Below are 16,574 nucleotides of genomic sequence, written 5' to 3'. Positions count from 1 at the left end.
ATAGTGTGGACAGAGCACAAATCAGAAAATTAGAGGTAACAAGGGTAGTACACTTATCATGGGGACTTTAGTCTTCATATAGACTGCACAGACCAAATTTGCAGTAATAGTGTGGCGAATGTGGCCTTGGTTTCACAGCTCATCTGAAAGATGGCATTTCTGATAATGCAGCACTCCCTTGGAGTGTCAACTTAGATTCGTGTGTTCAAGTCATGGAGTGAGACCTGAAGCCACAATCTTCTTACTCAGAGGCAAGAGTCCTACCCAGTGAGCCACATTCGTCACACTTACCCAACTGCTGCCAATCAGGGCCATTACTGTACTTTATTTACTTGGTCAGAGCGGAAAATTATTTGTGCTCATCAAAGTATCTGTATTAGGGAGTGAAACATTCACCACTTATGGTGCCTAAAGTAAGCATCACATCTGGTAGCAATCAACAAATCTTATGTTGGTTCCTTATCCATCATTTGGATGAGTTATTAAACTGGGGTTTGGTCTGCACTCTCAGGGGGACGACCATTTCAAAGGTGAGCAAGGTTCCCTGGTGACGAGGGTCAATATTTTTTCCTTAGCCAACATGACTAAAACAGATTACCTAATCAGTATCAGATTGCTGCTTATGGGAGCTTGCTGTGTGCAATTTGGCCACTACATTTCCTCCATTACGACATTGACTACACTTCAAGACCTTTCCGGAGGTCATGAAAGGCATTACGTAAATACAAGTCTTTTCTTTCTTTCCTTCTGGGGATGGCTTTGAGGATGATCTGCTATTTTACTCCGCATCTGACAGATCATCTTCAATTCTTCTGCAATGTAAGCTCCAACAATTCAAATATTTCAAAAATAATTTAAAAAAGTCTAGTTAAAAAAAAACTTCACTGAAGGGAACTTTGGATTTGAGAATATTTTTGCCTGTTTAACATTACCAGTCACCAACCTTGAAACCAACAGATTTACACTCTTTTTAATATAAACTGTTTTCTGAATAAACACAATATTTAACCAAATAATTTCTGTGCGGGCTGATGGAAGCTTGAATTTACACTGGTGCAATGTCTTTTCGATATTGTGAAGTTGAATCTTCTTTGTCACTTTTATTAGGTTCACATTTACAGCCAAAGCAACAAGCATGCGGAATGGGGATGAGAGAGAAACGACCAATGCCCAATGTCAAGATTGCTCCGTTGGCTACTGTAGAGCCTCCATGGCTGGCCATTGCCAAGAAGAAGGCCAAAGCATGGAGTGACATGCCTCAGACTGTCCAGTAGCACTTCAGCTCCAAAATAAGGTGTCAAGACAAGATTGCTCTTCGAAATATTTCTGAGACCCCCAACTGTGACTGGCTTCAGCAGTGATACTGAGACTGCAGTGGTACAAACCATTGCCGAGAAATAACTTGGAGATATTTGGTGAAAAAATGAACTCTGACATGTAGGAACTTGCCTTGAACAGTGGTGCTAGTGTGTCACTGTCATATTGGCTGCATGTTATACTGCATGCCCAACATTCAGTTCGGGCGATTTCAATAGGACCAAATATTTGGAGGTGTGGACAACAAACAGCCGAAGTAATCCCGCTGGTTTTGCATCAACTCCCAAATCCAATTTCACCAACAAAGTGCATCTGTGAGATGTTCCTCTGTTCACTGTTCAAATGCATGCATTAAACTGCTTTAAATACTTTTCTGCTAACTTGGTAGAAGAATGACATACTCAGCCAAGGTCACCAAGAGTAATGTCCATGCTAATAACCCTAACTGTCAATTTTTATTTCTAAATAGTTCCTTATTTCCAAATTATTTTACATGTACCTGTCCCAGTGACTTCATTATGTAATCTCTTTTGTTGATTGGATTAGCTGGGTATTATCATTGATAAATGTGCAATGGCAGACTCAGTGGACTTCTGGAATGAACTGCAAGCCCAGTATGAATGCCTGAAAGTCCAAGCACAACAACAGCTCTGTTAGTAGCTGGAATTACTTAGAATGAGGTTTGATCTATTAACTGATCAGGAAGCTCAATGGCTTGGCCTTGCTCTTTCACTGGCAAGGCGAGTATTTACTGGCCATGAAATGGTGGTGCTAAGCTGCCTTATTGAGTGACTGGAGTCCAGTAGGTACACCAACACTGCTTTTCTTTTTCCTCTGTAGCAGTTTGTTACAGCTGAGTGGCTCGCTGTTCTTTTTCAGTGGGTGGTTAAGAGTCAACCACATTGTGGTGGGTCTGGAGTCACATGTAGGCCAGACCAGAAGAAGATGGCAGATTTCCTCCCCTGAAGAATATTAGTGAACAAGACGGGTTTTTACAGTTTCATGATCATTATTAATGAGACCAGCATTTTATTTCAGATTTATGAATTACATTAAAATTGCCCCAGCTGCCGTGGTGCGATTTGAACTCATTTTAACTGCTGTCCCCTGCTACTGTCCCCAGGCCACGATTGGTGCAACTGTAACAGTCAAAAATTGGAATATTGAGAAAGTGTTGGAGTGGGGGCATGCGCAGAGGGGTGGTGGAATGAGTGCCATACTCTTTGAATATCTAAGTTGGGTTAACAGGAATTGTGGAAGGTTATGGCACACAAGACAACTCATTGTATAAGTGCCATCTGTTTGCTAAAGCAAGCAAAATCTAATCCAACTGCCTCATACTCTTCTAGTAGCCTTATATCTTTCTCTGCTTCAAATACTTATCCAATTTTTCTTTTATGGATGCAACGATCACTGTTTCAACCATTCCTTGTGGTAACCCATGCCCCAACAACCCTCTATATAAGAGCATTACTCCTAACTCAGCCAACTTCTCCCCTCTTTTTGTAGCAGTTTAAAATCGATGACCACTGTGTTGCTGATACCCCAGCCATCAGAAAGAGTCTTTCCTTATTCACTGCCTCAAAACTCTTTGTCATATTTAGAGAGCCCAGTAGTTCAATGGTTTGAGAGCACCCTGGATTTAAACTCCACGCGTTGTGTCAAACCAAAGTCGCACTGGCAACTTGATTGGTTGGCAAGTCCAATTGCCAACCAATTAGCATCTTCTTCTCATGCAATATAAATTGTTGCTCCGTTTGACGATTTGCTATTCTTGCAAGGTTGTCCTGATGAGTGCAAGATGAAAAGCTTCAACAGCATGTCTCTTTCCTCAGCAATACTCAAGTTCCATCTGACCAACAACAAGCCTAAAACAATGTTGCTCACAATCTCTGAACTTGTTTACCATGCACATTTTCAGTGATTAACCAACCAGTGTTTGTAAGTGAGGGAGCAGGAGGGGTGAATAGAGTGTATTGTTGCCTCATGGAGTATGTATACTTTTCAGCTGACAGCCCAAACCCTGGTATTTATTTATTCTGTATACTTTATTGTATTGTGTTGGAACTCTATTTTCAATCATATTCAATAAAACCTTTTTCACATATAAGCTTGAGGATTTCCAATTGTTTTCCTAGGAAGTTATGATTTTCTCAGTTGTAATCCATATGGTGATGGATGATCCATAAGAAAACCAGGAATTCCATTAAGACAGAGATGAGGAGGAATTTCTTCTCTCAGAGGGTAGTGAATCTGTGGAATTCTTTACTGCAGAGGGCTGTAGAGTCTGGGTCATTAAGTATATTTGAGGCTGGGATAGACAGATTTTTAATCAGTAGGGGAATCAAGGGATATGGGGAAAGGCAGGAAAGTGGAGTTAAGGATTATCAGCTTAGCCATGGTCTCATTGAATGGCAGAGCAGACTCGATAGGCCAAGTGGACTACTTCTGCTCCTACATCTTATGGTCTTATGGTTTGTTTCGGGAGTCTTGTGTCAGGCTTGTGGACGTTGTGCCCCACGCAGCAGAGCTGATCGAGCATGGTCAATGCTTTGATGCTGGGAATATTGACCTTAGCGAGAAGACTGATGTTGGTTTGCCTATATTGCTAATAAATTTGCAGGATCTTGCAGAGGCAGCGCTGATGGTACTCCAGAGTTTCGAGATGCCTGCTGTACATTGTCCACGTCTCTGAGCCAAATATGGGAGCGGGTATCACCACTGTTCTGTAGACCGTGAGCTTGGTGCCGGGTTTGAGGTCGTAGTCTTCAAACACGCTCTTCCTCAAGCGGCCGAAGGCTGCGCTGGCACACGGAAGGTGGTGTTGAACCTCCGCGTCAATTTGTGCCCTTGTTGACAGTAGGCTTCCAAGGTATGGAAAGTGGTCCACATTGTCCAAGGCCTCATCGTGGATTTTAATAACTGAGATGGGGCGGGGGGGGGCAGTGTGGTGTGGGAGGGGGCAAGTTGGTTGAGAACCTTTGTCCTATGGATGTTTAGTGTAAGGCCCATGCTCTCATGTGCCTTAGTGAAGGTGTTGAGAATGACTTGGAGCTCGATCTCCAAGTGTGAGCATTGTCCAGATACCATAGTTCAATGACAGAGGTGGGGGGTGGAGGCAACCTTGGCCCTGGCCTGCAGGCAGCGGAGGTTGAACAGGTTCCTGCTTGTTCTGTAGTTTATCTCCACTCCAGCGGGGAGCTTGCTGAGGGTGAGTTGGAACATGGCGGCAAGAAAGATCGAGAAGAGCGTTGGTGCAATAACCTTTCTTGACTCCAGTCTGAACATCGATTGGGTCTGTGGTGGATCCGTTGGTCAGGAACGTGGCTTGCATGTCATCATGGAGCAGGCGGAGTATGGTGACAAACTTTTGGGGAGCAAAAGGCGCCAACACCTTTACCGATGCGTACGAGAGCATGGGCCTTACACTAAACATCTGTAAGACAAAGGCCCTCTACCAAGCTGCCCCCTCCACACTGCACTGCCCCCCAGGTTATCAACAGGACATTTTGACCTGCTACCCTTACTTGAGCTAGCGGATCCCACAAAGGCGATATCATAATATACCCTGGAGGCCCTCGGCCAGGGATGGGAGGCGGGTTTTTTTGGGTTTCTATGTTGGCTTTACACAAACATCACAATAGGACTGGTAAATTATATGCAGGCTTGGTTTATTTGAAGATACAGTACAGGGTGGCTCAGCAAACAGATCTACTTTATGGATTCAGCAACCATTGCTCAGAAGGACAGTGGAGCTGCAATTCCTACACACATACTACAGCCCACACTACTGGCTCCTGGTCATCAGCTGCTCTACATCCTGCCTACTTGTTCATTTGCATATTCCCTTAAAATGATATCACAACAGGAGCTGGGGAGAGAAATAATTGGACTCATGCTTCAGATAAGCATCCAGTGGCCTGTATTGGAAGCAGCGCTTGATTAAAGACAGACCTTTTTTCAATTCAAACACCTCAACATGACTGATATTCACACCTGGCTTTTCTGATCACAGCTCCTTTAATCGGACCTACTCATTGCACTTCCTCCTGACCCCACAGAAATCTTCCCACCCACTGTCTGTCCCTCAATGTCTGACCTACTTCCATGATTGCCTGTCCCCGCTTCCTTTAACATCCAACCTTAGTTCATCTGCTTAGTTTCCTGCCCTTCTCCAACAACAGTACCTTCCCCTATCCCAGCATCTGACAGATGAGCTACCCATGAGCTTGGCTCAAAACACAGCATCAAAATGCCTCAGCTGTCCTCCCAGAAATGGGCAGTGCGATGGTCCCTTAGTTTGGTTCTATTCCATGTCCACTTTCGATGAACATTGATTCTGTGGTCAAGTGGATCTATACCAGAGAGGAAACAATAAGGTAAACGTGATCCAAAATGCTGTCTTGAGTTAAACCATTGGACACAGCTTCAAACTAGTTAAGGGGAGTTTTAAGACTGCTGTTGGAAGATTCTTCGCACACAAAGTGTCATCAACATTGGGAATGGTCTTCTGGGCAGAGTAGTGAAAGTTTGATCCTGGAACCCTTCACGAAACAGCTAGGTGTTGGTGCTGGGGGGAGAACAGAGATGTGCCGACAGATCTATTAACATGAGCTAAGAGACCTTCGTCATCTTTTGGTAACTGTGTGTGACCTAGTGAGATGGGTGTGAGAGGAAGATGATGAAGTTCAACAATCCTAGGTTGAACTGAAGGATTTCAATCTTCATCGATTAATCATAAGGAGTCACCATTGTTGATATTAGCAATGGCCCATAGGTTCTGCTCGGTTGTGTTGATTTTTAGGGTAATTTGACCAAAATCAGGACAACAAGCAAAAAAGCTCATGGAATTTTAAGTGTAAATTACATCCAGCGCAAATCAAGGTTCTACAATCTCCTGCACTTGCTTAAGAAGAAAAAAAATCACATGAGATTCACACTCCGCCCACAAAACAGGCCCCAGATTGAAATAATCACCTTTTGGAGTTTCCACTGTGCCCGGGTGGGGGTGGAGTGTTGTTGAGAGATTCTCAAAAATGAGGCTGGTTCTTTGGGACACAGTGACAGCGTACCCCGCTACTGGAATAAAATATGTTGAAGCCTCATCCACAATACTTGTCTAACACTGCCCCTGTGTGGATACAGAAATATAAAGTAACCGATATAAAGCCAACACCAAAACTCAGGGACAGAACAGCTCCCCTTTGTGAGTCAAAGAAATTATATTTTTAACCACGGAATAATACGATTTCTAAAAAAACTGAAAATGAATGCTCCATACGCTCTCCAGTGATGTTTCTGGATGTGCAGAAGGTGTCTATAACTGAGGAATTAGTATAATTGGACTGGGATCAGTTGAAAACTTGCACTACGCTAATGATGCAGTAACGATCATTGTGCTCCATTGTTGAAATATAATAATTCTCGGAAATAATGGAATAAGTCAGTGATGTCATTAAGTGGCAGTTGTGGCTCAGTGGGTAGCACTCTTATCTCTCTGAGCCAGAAGGTTGCTGGCTCAAGTCCCATTTCAGAGCTTTAAGCATCAACATCTAGATTGACACTCCAAGAGCTGTCTTTTAAATATACGCATTAAACCTCAGCCCTATCTACTGTCTCAGGCACACTGCCATGATCTGAGACCAAACCCCTAAGGTTTTGGAAAGTTCCAGTTAGGGATTAATAATGTTCTGTTTAAAATGACAAAGTTTGACATTGAAGACAATTGCTAAGAGAATAATGCCACAAGATTCCATGTATTTTGAACAAACAAAAATAAACTTTACTGTAGAAGGTCAGAAAGATAAAGCAACTTACAATATCTATCTTATACTCTAACATTCTGGGTTAATATGAGGTACATGTGAATTAACAAGCAAACTGTGGTCGAACACATGACACCATACAATAAATAACAAATGCAACCAAGACAGATCCCATGGATTTCTCAGCAACCCATCCAGTAAACACTATGGATCAATCAATCTTGCTGAAACTCTGTCTCCCTCATGAGGGACTCCAAACTTTTCACTTTCGAAGATCAAGCCTCTGAATTCCCTCAAAGCCACACCAACAAGGGTTGCCTCAATGATTGCACATCTCCTAGGGTTTCAATCTCGTATTCCAAGACTCCAATCCCCTGGATTTCTGAGTCTGCACTCCAGCCATCATTTATTCATGCAATTCGGCTCTTTAATAGCTGGCTAGCTTCCTTGGGCTAGAATTGCCCCTGGATTTCACCAATCTCCAATCTACCCAGCTACACCAGGTTATAAATGGGGAGATGGTGGCATAGTGGTAATCTCACTAGACCAGTAATCCAGAGGCCCAGGTTAATGTTGTGAGGACCTGGGTTCACCATGGCAGCTGGTGAAATTTAAATTCAATTCATAAAATCTGGAACTGAAAGCTAGTCTCAGTAATGGTGATCTTGAAACTATTATCAATTGGCGTAAAAACCATCTGGTTCACTCATGCCCGATAGGGAAGGAAATCTACTATGCTTACCTGATCTGGCTTACTTGAGACTCCAGACCATCAGCAATGTGGTTGACTATTAACTGCCTTCTGAAATGTCATAGCAATTAGGGAGAGGCAACAAAAGCTGGCTTTGCCAGTGGCACCCACTGCCCATGAAAAAATAATTTTTTAAAGATGGTTCCCAGGGCTTCCTTTGAGCCCAAGCCCTTTCCAGCACAGAGCCAGTAACCTTCTGCCACCGTCTCAGCTCCCCAGGACTTCTTCTGAGCCCTAACTGCACATAGCTATCGATAGACTCCTGGGACTTCTCCTGAGACACAACTACACAGAGCCAGCTAACAGCAACACTTTGGCTGCCTGGAGCCTGTTAAAAGCGGCACCTTTTCAGGATGGCCTTCTCCCTTGCTGCAGAACACTCACAGTCCAGCAAACACACAGATGAATTGAAACCCTAAAACTTTCTTAAACGCCATCCATCTCCATGGTGATACAGACTTCCTAGGGCTCACTGAATGCTTTTAAATCAATTGTAGCTTTAACTCCAAAAACAAAACAACTCTCTGGGCTGCATTTCTTTGCAACCAGTGAAGACAACTTGTCTCCAATTCTCCAGCTAAGTAAGCCCACCTGTTGTTTTATGATCTTGCCTTTCTAGCTATTAACTCCTTAAGTCAACATGGCCCAAATTTTAAGTGTAATTGACTCCAAACTGTTAGTTACATTTATCCCATTCTCTACAGTTAAACTTTAATCTTCCCAGAATTAAACATTACCTCTAAAATATTAACATGGGACATGAACCAGGTATTTATAATGGCACAATTTCAGAGAAGCGTAGGGGAGTTCTCTCTAGGGTCCTGGCCAACAATTATATCTCATCAAACATCACTGGAATAAATGATCTTAAAGCATTGCCATTTGTGGGATCTTGCTGTGTGCAAATTGACTGCCGCATTTTCTACATTAAAACAGTGAATACACTTCAAAAGTTCTTCATCAGTTGTGAAATGCTTAGGGACATTTTGAAAAGCACTATATAAATGCAAGTACTTTCTTAGACAGTCACATCATAACTTACACTTTATTCTTAAATCTAAGCTTTCACTTCAGTATGATATCATGCTAACATAGTTTACAGCATGGAATTTCTTGCAGAACTAAAATTCTTTCTGTACCTCTCAACACAAAGACTAACATGTCCCAAATGTTTATCTTTACAATGTTACAGTATAATACTATGAGAGTTTAACATTGGTTAAGCATACAACAGTGCAGTGAAGCAGCAGAAGCACCCTCTAGTGGTTTGCACATGAGTTGCTTATTTATCAATTACAGAAGTTATGTCAAATAGCAGGGTTATCTGAGACTTCAGGGGATGATCATCCCTGCTCTTTTGTGAGTTGCCCAAGGCCCAGCTAAGGTAAGATAAGGATCCCACACTCAGCGTTAGGGGCCATGGTCAAAGACAGAACCAGTGAATTTTTGGTGATGATGGCGGAAGAGGTAGCACCCCACAGATATTGGCTTATTACAGGCAGACGATCCTTTGGGAAGAGGACCTGTGTTTCCTATAAGTACACATGAGCACGGCAACAGGAAACCATCTCATGCCTGGCATCTACCCAGCAATGCGGAAAATTGCCCTACAGGTGTGACCTGTACACAAAAAGCAGGACAAATCCAACATGGCCAAATACCGCCCCATCAGTCTACTCTCGATCATTAGTAAAGTGAAAGAAGGGGCCATCAACAGTGCTATCAAGTGGCACTTGCTTAGCAATAACCTGCTCATAGATGCTCAGTTTGGGTTCCGCATGGGCCATTCAGCTTCTGACGTCATTACAGCTTGGATCAAACATGGACCAGAGGTGAGGTGAGAGTGACTGCTCTTGACATCAAGGCAGCATTTGACCGAGTATGGCATCAAGGAGCTCCAGTAAAACTAGAGTCAATGGGAATCAGGGAAAAGTTTCCGCTGTTTGGGGTCATACCTAGCACAAAGGAAGATGGTTGTGGTTGTCGGAGGTCAATCATCTCAGCTCCAGGACATCACTGCAGGAGTTTCTCAAGGTAGCGTTCTAGGCCCAGCCATCTTCAGCTGCTTCATCAATGACCTTCCTTCCATCATAAGATCAGAAGTGGGGATGTTCGTAGGTGATTGCACAATGTTCAGCACCATTCACGATTCCTCAGATACTGAAGCAGTCCATGTCCACATGAAGCAAGACCTCGACAATATCCAGGTTGACAAGTGGCAAATAACATTCGCGCCACACAAGTGTCAGGCAATGAGCATCTCCAACAAGAGAGAATCCAACAATTGCTCCTTGATGTCCAATGGCATTACCATCACTGAATCTCCCACTATCAACATCCTGGGGATACCATTGACCAGAAACTGAACTGGACTAGCCATTTAAATCCTGTGGCTACAAGAGCACGTCAGAGGCTAGGAATCGTGTGACAAGTTACTCACCTCCTGACTCATCAAAGCCTCTCCACCATCTACACGTCAGGAGTGTGATGGAACACTCCCACCCTTTCCTGGATGAGTGCAGCTCAAACAACACTCAAGAAGCTTCTCACCGTCCAGAATAAAGCAGCCCGCTTGATTGGCACCTCAACCACAAACATTCACTCCCTCCATGCACAGTGGCAGCAGTGTGTACCATCTACAAGATGCACTGCAGGAATTCACCAAGTCTCCTTAGACAGCACCTTCCAAACTCATGACCGCTACCATCTAGAAGGATAAAGGCAACAGATACATGGGAACACCATCAACTGAAAGTTCCCCTCCAAGCCACACACCATCCTGACTTGGAAATATATCACCGTTCCTTCACCGTGACTGGTTCAAAATCCTGGGACTTCCTCCCTAATAGCACTGTACGTATACCACATGGACTGCAGCGGTTCAAGAAGGCAGCTCATCGCCACCTTCTCAAGCGCAATTAGGGATGGGCAATAAATGCTGGCCCAGCCAGTGATGCCCACATCCCGTGAATAAATTTTAAAAATGTACTTTTTTCCCTAAACATATTGGTCATTGATGATTGAAATTGAAAACTGGAGGCTCTGACCAGAGACTAAAAAGGAAAGCATAAAAGTGCGAGACATGGAGAAATGAGCAGACCACAACTATAGGATTCATCTAGCTACATGTGGATATAGACATATCGTCATATTCACCATTGTTAATCTTTTGGAACAAATTCCTCCAAATATTCTTTCCTCAAGCAATTTTGTTTTAATCAAATCACCTCTCACAGGTTATCCTCTTCTCTCACAAATTCTTACAGTACAGATGGAGGCCATCCGTTCCATTACAGCGTGGCAAGTCTATGAAAAAGCAATCCAATTAATCCATCGTCCTCCCACCTATTCCCCATAGCCCTGAAATGTTTTCCTTTTCAAGTGCATATATCCAAGATTTTTAAAGTCGCTTTTATTCTAATTTTGAAATTATTTTTCCAAACCTCAAACCCTACAAGGCTGGGTTAGCTACTTCAGGTTTTGACCTCAATATATTCTGTGTTTCTGTTGTAAGGAAGAGGCTTTGATGTCAGACTTTTGGGCTCTATTGCTTTGCAGGCATCCCAGACAAAAAGGTAAAGTTTAAAACTCAAACCAACCAGAAAAAACGCTAAATTCAAACAAATTTATCTGAAGCAATTTCTGCTAAAACAGCAGCTTCTTTCAGGATTATGAACAAACAGAAATCTGGAGATTTATTTTGCTGAAAACAAATGGCTGTATACATTCGGGAAATACCAAACGCAAGATTTAAGATCAGGTAAAGTGAGATTGATCACAGGCGCAACGAAGGTTACGCTGGAGACTTCAGCACAAAATCTAGGCTGACACTCCAATGCAGTGCTGAGAGAATGCTGCGCTGTCAAAGAGAGTGTTAAACCGTGGCCCCATCTGAATAAAGAACTTACAACATTGTCTCGAGGAGCTGTATAACACTTTGGGACGTCCAACAAGTCGGCAAATGGGGCCTCAGTTAAATGTCTCATCCGAAAACGCCGTACTGAGGGAGAGCTGCACTCTTGAGCGTGCCATCCCTCCAGATGCGATGCTAAACCTATTGGCTATCTCTCCTTGTCCCATCCAATAGAGAGTATGTCCAATAGTGCAGCACTCCATCAATACAGCACTGGAGTGGCAGCCTGGATTGGACCAGGCACTGGACCTGGATCTCACCATCTACCGAATCAGAAGTTCCCATTCAGTGCTGCCCACTGAGCCATGCAAATTCAATTCTGTTTTTGTTTTGTTTTTTCTTCATTTCTCCTTTTTACCTGCTATGTCTATTGTAAAACCATGAGCTTTGGTTGGATTCATTTGTTAAATTGTCCTTTTTAAGTCAGAAACTCCACAGACCAAAACTGAGTTTTCCACCTTGGTGGTATAGCCATCAATTCCATTGCTGTTTTAGTAAAAATTATGCTTATGAAGCTTTTTTTATTCATTCATGGGATGTGGTCTTCACTGGCTGGGCCAGCATTCATTGCCCAACCTTAGGTGCCCTTTAGATCGTGGTGGTGAGCTGCCTTCTTGAACCACTGCAGTCCATGTGGTGTAGGTACATGCACAGTGCTGTTAGGAAGGGAGTTCCAGGATTTTGACCCAGAGACAGTGAAGGAACAGTGATATATTTCCAAGTCAGGATGGTGAGTGACTTGGAGGGGAACTTCCTGGTGGTGTTGTTCTCATCCATCTGCTGCCCTTGTCCTTCTAGATGTTAGTGATCGTGGGTTTGGAAGGTGCTGTCAAAGGAGCCTTGGTGAATTCCTGCAGTGCATCTTGTAGATGTTATACACTGCTGCTACTGTGCATCGGTGGTGGAGGGAGTGAATGTTTGTGGATGTGGTGCCAATCAAGCAGGCTGCTGGTGTCAAGCTTACACACAGAGGTTTGATCATAGGAAAAAGGAAATAGGAGCAGGAGAAGGCTATTATCCCCTCGAGCCTGCTCCACCATTGAACTAGATCATGGCTGACCTCCTCCCTCAATGTTATTATCCCGCATAATCCCCATATCCCTTAATACCTTTAATATCTATCAATTTCTGTCTTGGATATACTCAATGACTGAGCCTCCACAGCTCTCTAGGGTACAGAATTCCAAAGATTCACCACCCTCTGTAATCTATATTAATGACTTTAGATTCATCTAAGTTTGCGGATGATACAAAGGTAGGTGGAAAGGTAAGCTGCGGGGAGGATACAGAGTGGCTGCCAAGAGATATAAACAAGTTAAGTGAGTGGGCAGCAAAATGTCAGATAGATTATAATGTGGGGGGTCGTTAAGTTATTCACTTTGGTCGACCGAATAGAAGAGCTGAATGTTTTTTAAAAGGTGAGAAACTTGTAAGTGTTGATGTTCAAAGAGACTTGGGTGTGCTCGTGCAAGGAATACAAAAAGTTATCATACAAGTACAACAAGCAATTAGGAAGGCAAAAGGTATGTTGATCTTTATTGCAAGGGGACTGGAGTACAGGAATAAAGGAGTCTTGCTAGAGTTGTACAGGGTTTTGGTGAGATCACATCTGGAATACTGTGCGCCGTTTTAGCCCCCACATTTAAGAAAATATAAGCTTGCATTGGAGGCAGTACAGCGAAGGTTCACTAAATTGGTACCTGAAATAAGGGGGTTGTCCTATAATGAGGGGCTGAGAAAATTGGGTCTATATTCTCTGACGTTTAGAAGGATGAGAGGAGATGTCATTGAAACTTACAAGATTCTGAAGGGGTTTGATAGTGTGGAAGCTGCGAGATGGTTTTCGCTGACTGGGGAATCTGAAGGACGGGGGCACAGTCGCAAGATAAGGGGCCGGTCATTTAGGACTGAGCTGAGGAGAAATTGCTTCACTCAAAGGGTTGTGAATCTTGGGAATTCTCAGCCCCAGAAGGTTGTGGATGCTCCATCATTGAATACATTTAAGGCTGGGATAGACAGACTTTTGGCTTCTGAGTGAATTGTGGGGTATGGAGAATGGCCTGGGAAGTGGAATTGAAGCCCAAGATCAGCCATGATCGTATTGAATGGCAGAGCAGGCTCAACAGGCCATAGGGTCTACTCCTGCTCCTATTTCTTGTGTTCTTGTGTTCTCTGAATGAAGAAATTCCTCCTCATCTCAGTCCCAAATGGCTTACTTTTATTCCAAGACTGCGTCACCTGGTTCTAGATCTCACCACCCACCCCCACCTCAGCTAGGGGATCCAACCTTCCTGCAACTACCCTGCCAAGCCCCATAAGAATTCTGTCTACTTCAATGAGATCACTTCTCATTCTTCTAAACTCTAGAGAATTGCTGAAAAAGAGATGAAGGTTTTTTTCTTGCACTCATCAGGACACTTGGCAAGAATATCAATATAAGGGGAAAACAGCAATTTATACTGCATGAGGAGAGAGCTGATTGGTTGGCAAGTGGACTCTGATTGGTAGAGGTAACTCTAGAGAATATAGGCTCATTCTCCTCAATCTCTCCTCATAGGACAATCCCGCCATCCCAGGAATCATTCCGGTAACTTTTCATTGCACTCCCTCTACAGCAATTATATCCTTCCTTAGGTAAGGGGACCAGCCAAAGCCATCCGCAAAACTCCAGGTGAGGTCTCACCTAGGCTTTATATAATTTCAAAAAGACTCTTTGCTCCTATGCTCCAGATCCCTTGCAATAAAGGCAAACACACAATTTGCCTTCATAATTGCTTGCTACACCTTCATGTTAGCTTTCAGTGACTTATGAACAAGGACACCCAGGTCCCTTTGGATATCAACACTTCCCAATCTCTCACCTTTTTGAAAACGATGGAAGATTGGACGACTTACACCCTGTGGGATATTCCTGATTTGATGCCATAAAGCTATCATCATTGAAAGTTCGAGGTCAGAGTGGGAACAAGGTGGAGAATTAAAATGACAGAAGCTAGTGGCCAGGCGTGCACACTGAATGGAGGTGTTCCACAAAGCCATCACCCAGTTTACATTTCATCTCCCCAGTGTAGAGGAGACCACATTATGCACAGCGAACACAGTAGACTAAATTGAAAAAAAGTGTAAGTAAATTGCCGTTTCACTTGGAAGGAGTGTTTGGGGTCTTAAGCGATGAGGAGGGAGGAGGTGAAAGGATAGTTTGCTTCCACTCTGACCTTTTTGGCCTTGGCCTGCTAAAGTGTTCCAGTGAAGCTCAACACAAACTCGAGGAATAGGACCTCATTAGCGACTCGGCACTCTACAGTCTTCTGTGCTCAACGTTGAGTTCAACAACTTTAGATCATGACGTCTGCCTTCATCTTGTTCAACGTGGTTTTTTTCTTTTTGTGTATTTTTGGTTTTGCTAGGTTGGCCTTGTCTCATATCCTCCTTTATCCCTTCATGTTACATTCAGATGTTGCTATATAGCCAGTCGCAGCTCATTTGGACACAACTTTTGTTTATTTACTATATCCATTAACATTCTCTTTGGCTGTTGCATCATGAAACATTTGGTTATTTAATCTCTCCTGCCCTCCATCCCATCACAGACCTTCTCCTTTGTTCTTCCTGCCCCCTCACCCACTTCCACTGGCTTAAAAACTCTTACATTTCTATCTTCATTCACTCCTGATTAAAGGTCATCTCAACCTGAAATTGTTTCTCTTCACAGATATTGCTTGACCTGCTAAATATTTCCAGCACTTTTTGTCTTTATTTCAGCCCTCACTTACTTTAAGCAATTTAATTCTTGTTTTACGTTAGGGCCAGATTGTTATAAAAACATGAGAACTTAAGAAATAGGAGCAGGATCAGACCATTTCTTCAAATGGTCTTCAAACCTGCTCTGTCATCCTATACAATCAGGACTGGTGTTCAATCTCAATTCCACTTTCCCACCTTGATCCCCTTATCCCTTGATTCCCTTGGTATCCAAATATATCTAACCATCTCAGTCTTGAACAAACTTCAATGACTGAGCACCCACAATTCCCTGGGGTAGAGAATTGAAAAGATTCACAACTTTTTGAGTGAAGAGGTTTCTCCTCATTTCAGTCCTAAATGGCCGACCATTTCTGAAACTGTGGTCCCTAGTCCTAGATTCTGCAGCCACATGCACACAGGCACTAAAGAATAGATCAGTCAGAATGTGTCATCCATGTCCTGTTTTCAGTGAAAATGAGGGTATCACATGATATCAAAAAAGGAAAGGAAGATGTGCATTTTATAAACACTTGCATGACCTCAGGGATGTCCCAAAGCAATGTACAGCCAATGAATACTTTTGGAGTATAGTCACTGTTGAAATCAAGTGTTCATTACATGTATTTGATATCTGAGAATATTTTAAATTAAGAAGAATAAGCCTGTAAATTGGCAATAAATAGTTTTGTTTAATCCACTCTGTGCTTTGAGCTATCAAGTATGTGTCTCCACTCCATTGGCATTGGTTAGATGGCAAAAATATAAATTACTATCACACCTCAGTGTTCCTCCACAGTTTAGTCCAAAGTTATTGTAATGTTTCATATTGTTTTCCAGAATGAATTTGAGAAGAGTTGTCTTCACCAACCGGAAGAGGTTGAGGTCCGATTGTAAACTGAACTTTTACTCTTCATCCCTGACAGACAGAGCAGAATGAGCACTAATGGATCAAAAACTGTTCCGGCTTCACATTTAAAATAAAAAAAACTGTTCCGGCTGAGATTGAAACAGCTAAACAAAATACAACTGCAAGAGAGACAGCTTCAGGAAGATGCAAGCAGTGAACAACGAAGGGCTGAATCAG

General features: G+C 43.0%; 1 protein-coding gene and 1 long non-coding RNA gene across 6 annotated transcripts in view; one reads left to right on the top strand and one right to left on the bottom strand.

Annotated features, from left to right (window-relative positions):
* Window positions 1-3,424, top strand: part of zgc:66433 (uncharacterized protein LOC321250 homolog) — a 137,534-nt gene extending 134,110 nt beyond the window's left edge. For all 5 annotated transcript variants that reach the window (XR_005943931.1, XM_041194775.1, XM_041194773.1 and 2 more), the window contains one exon: window positions 1,108-3,424. Coding sequence is in view for 4 of the 5 variants with exons in the window: in XM_041194775.1 (XP_041050709.1) it covers window positions 1,108-1,274 (167 nt within the window). In the remaining variant the exon portion in view is untranslated. The remainder of the gene's footprint in view (window positions 1-1,107) is intronic.
* LOC121281790 overlaps window positions 1-16,574 on the bottom strand; it is a 97,903-nt gene that overhangs the window by 30,312 nt on the left and 51,017 nt on the right. The gene's annotated exons all lie outside the window — the stretch shown is intronic.

Source organism: Carcharodon carcharias, chromosome 9 (assembly GCF_017639515.1).
Source record: "Carcharodon carcharias isolate sCarCar2 chromosome 9, sCarCar2.pri, whole genome shotgun sequence".
Lineage (NCBI taxonomy): Eukaryota > Metazoa > Chordata > Chondrichthyes > Lamniformes > Lamnidae > Carcharodon > Carcharodon carcharias.
Note: the sequence above shows the minus strand (reverse complement) of the source record. Positions and strands in the feature narration are given on the sequence as shown.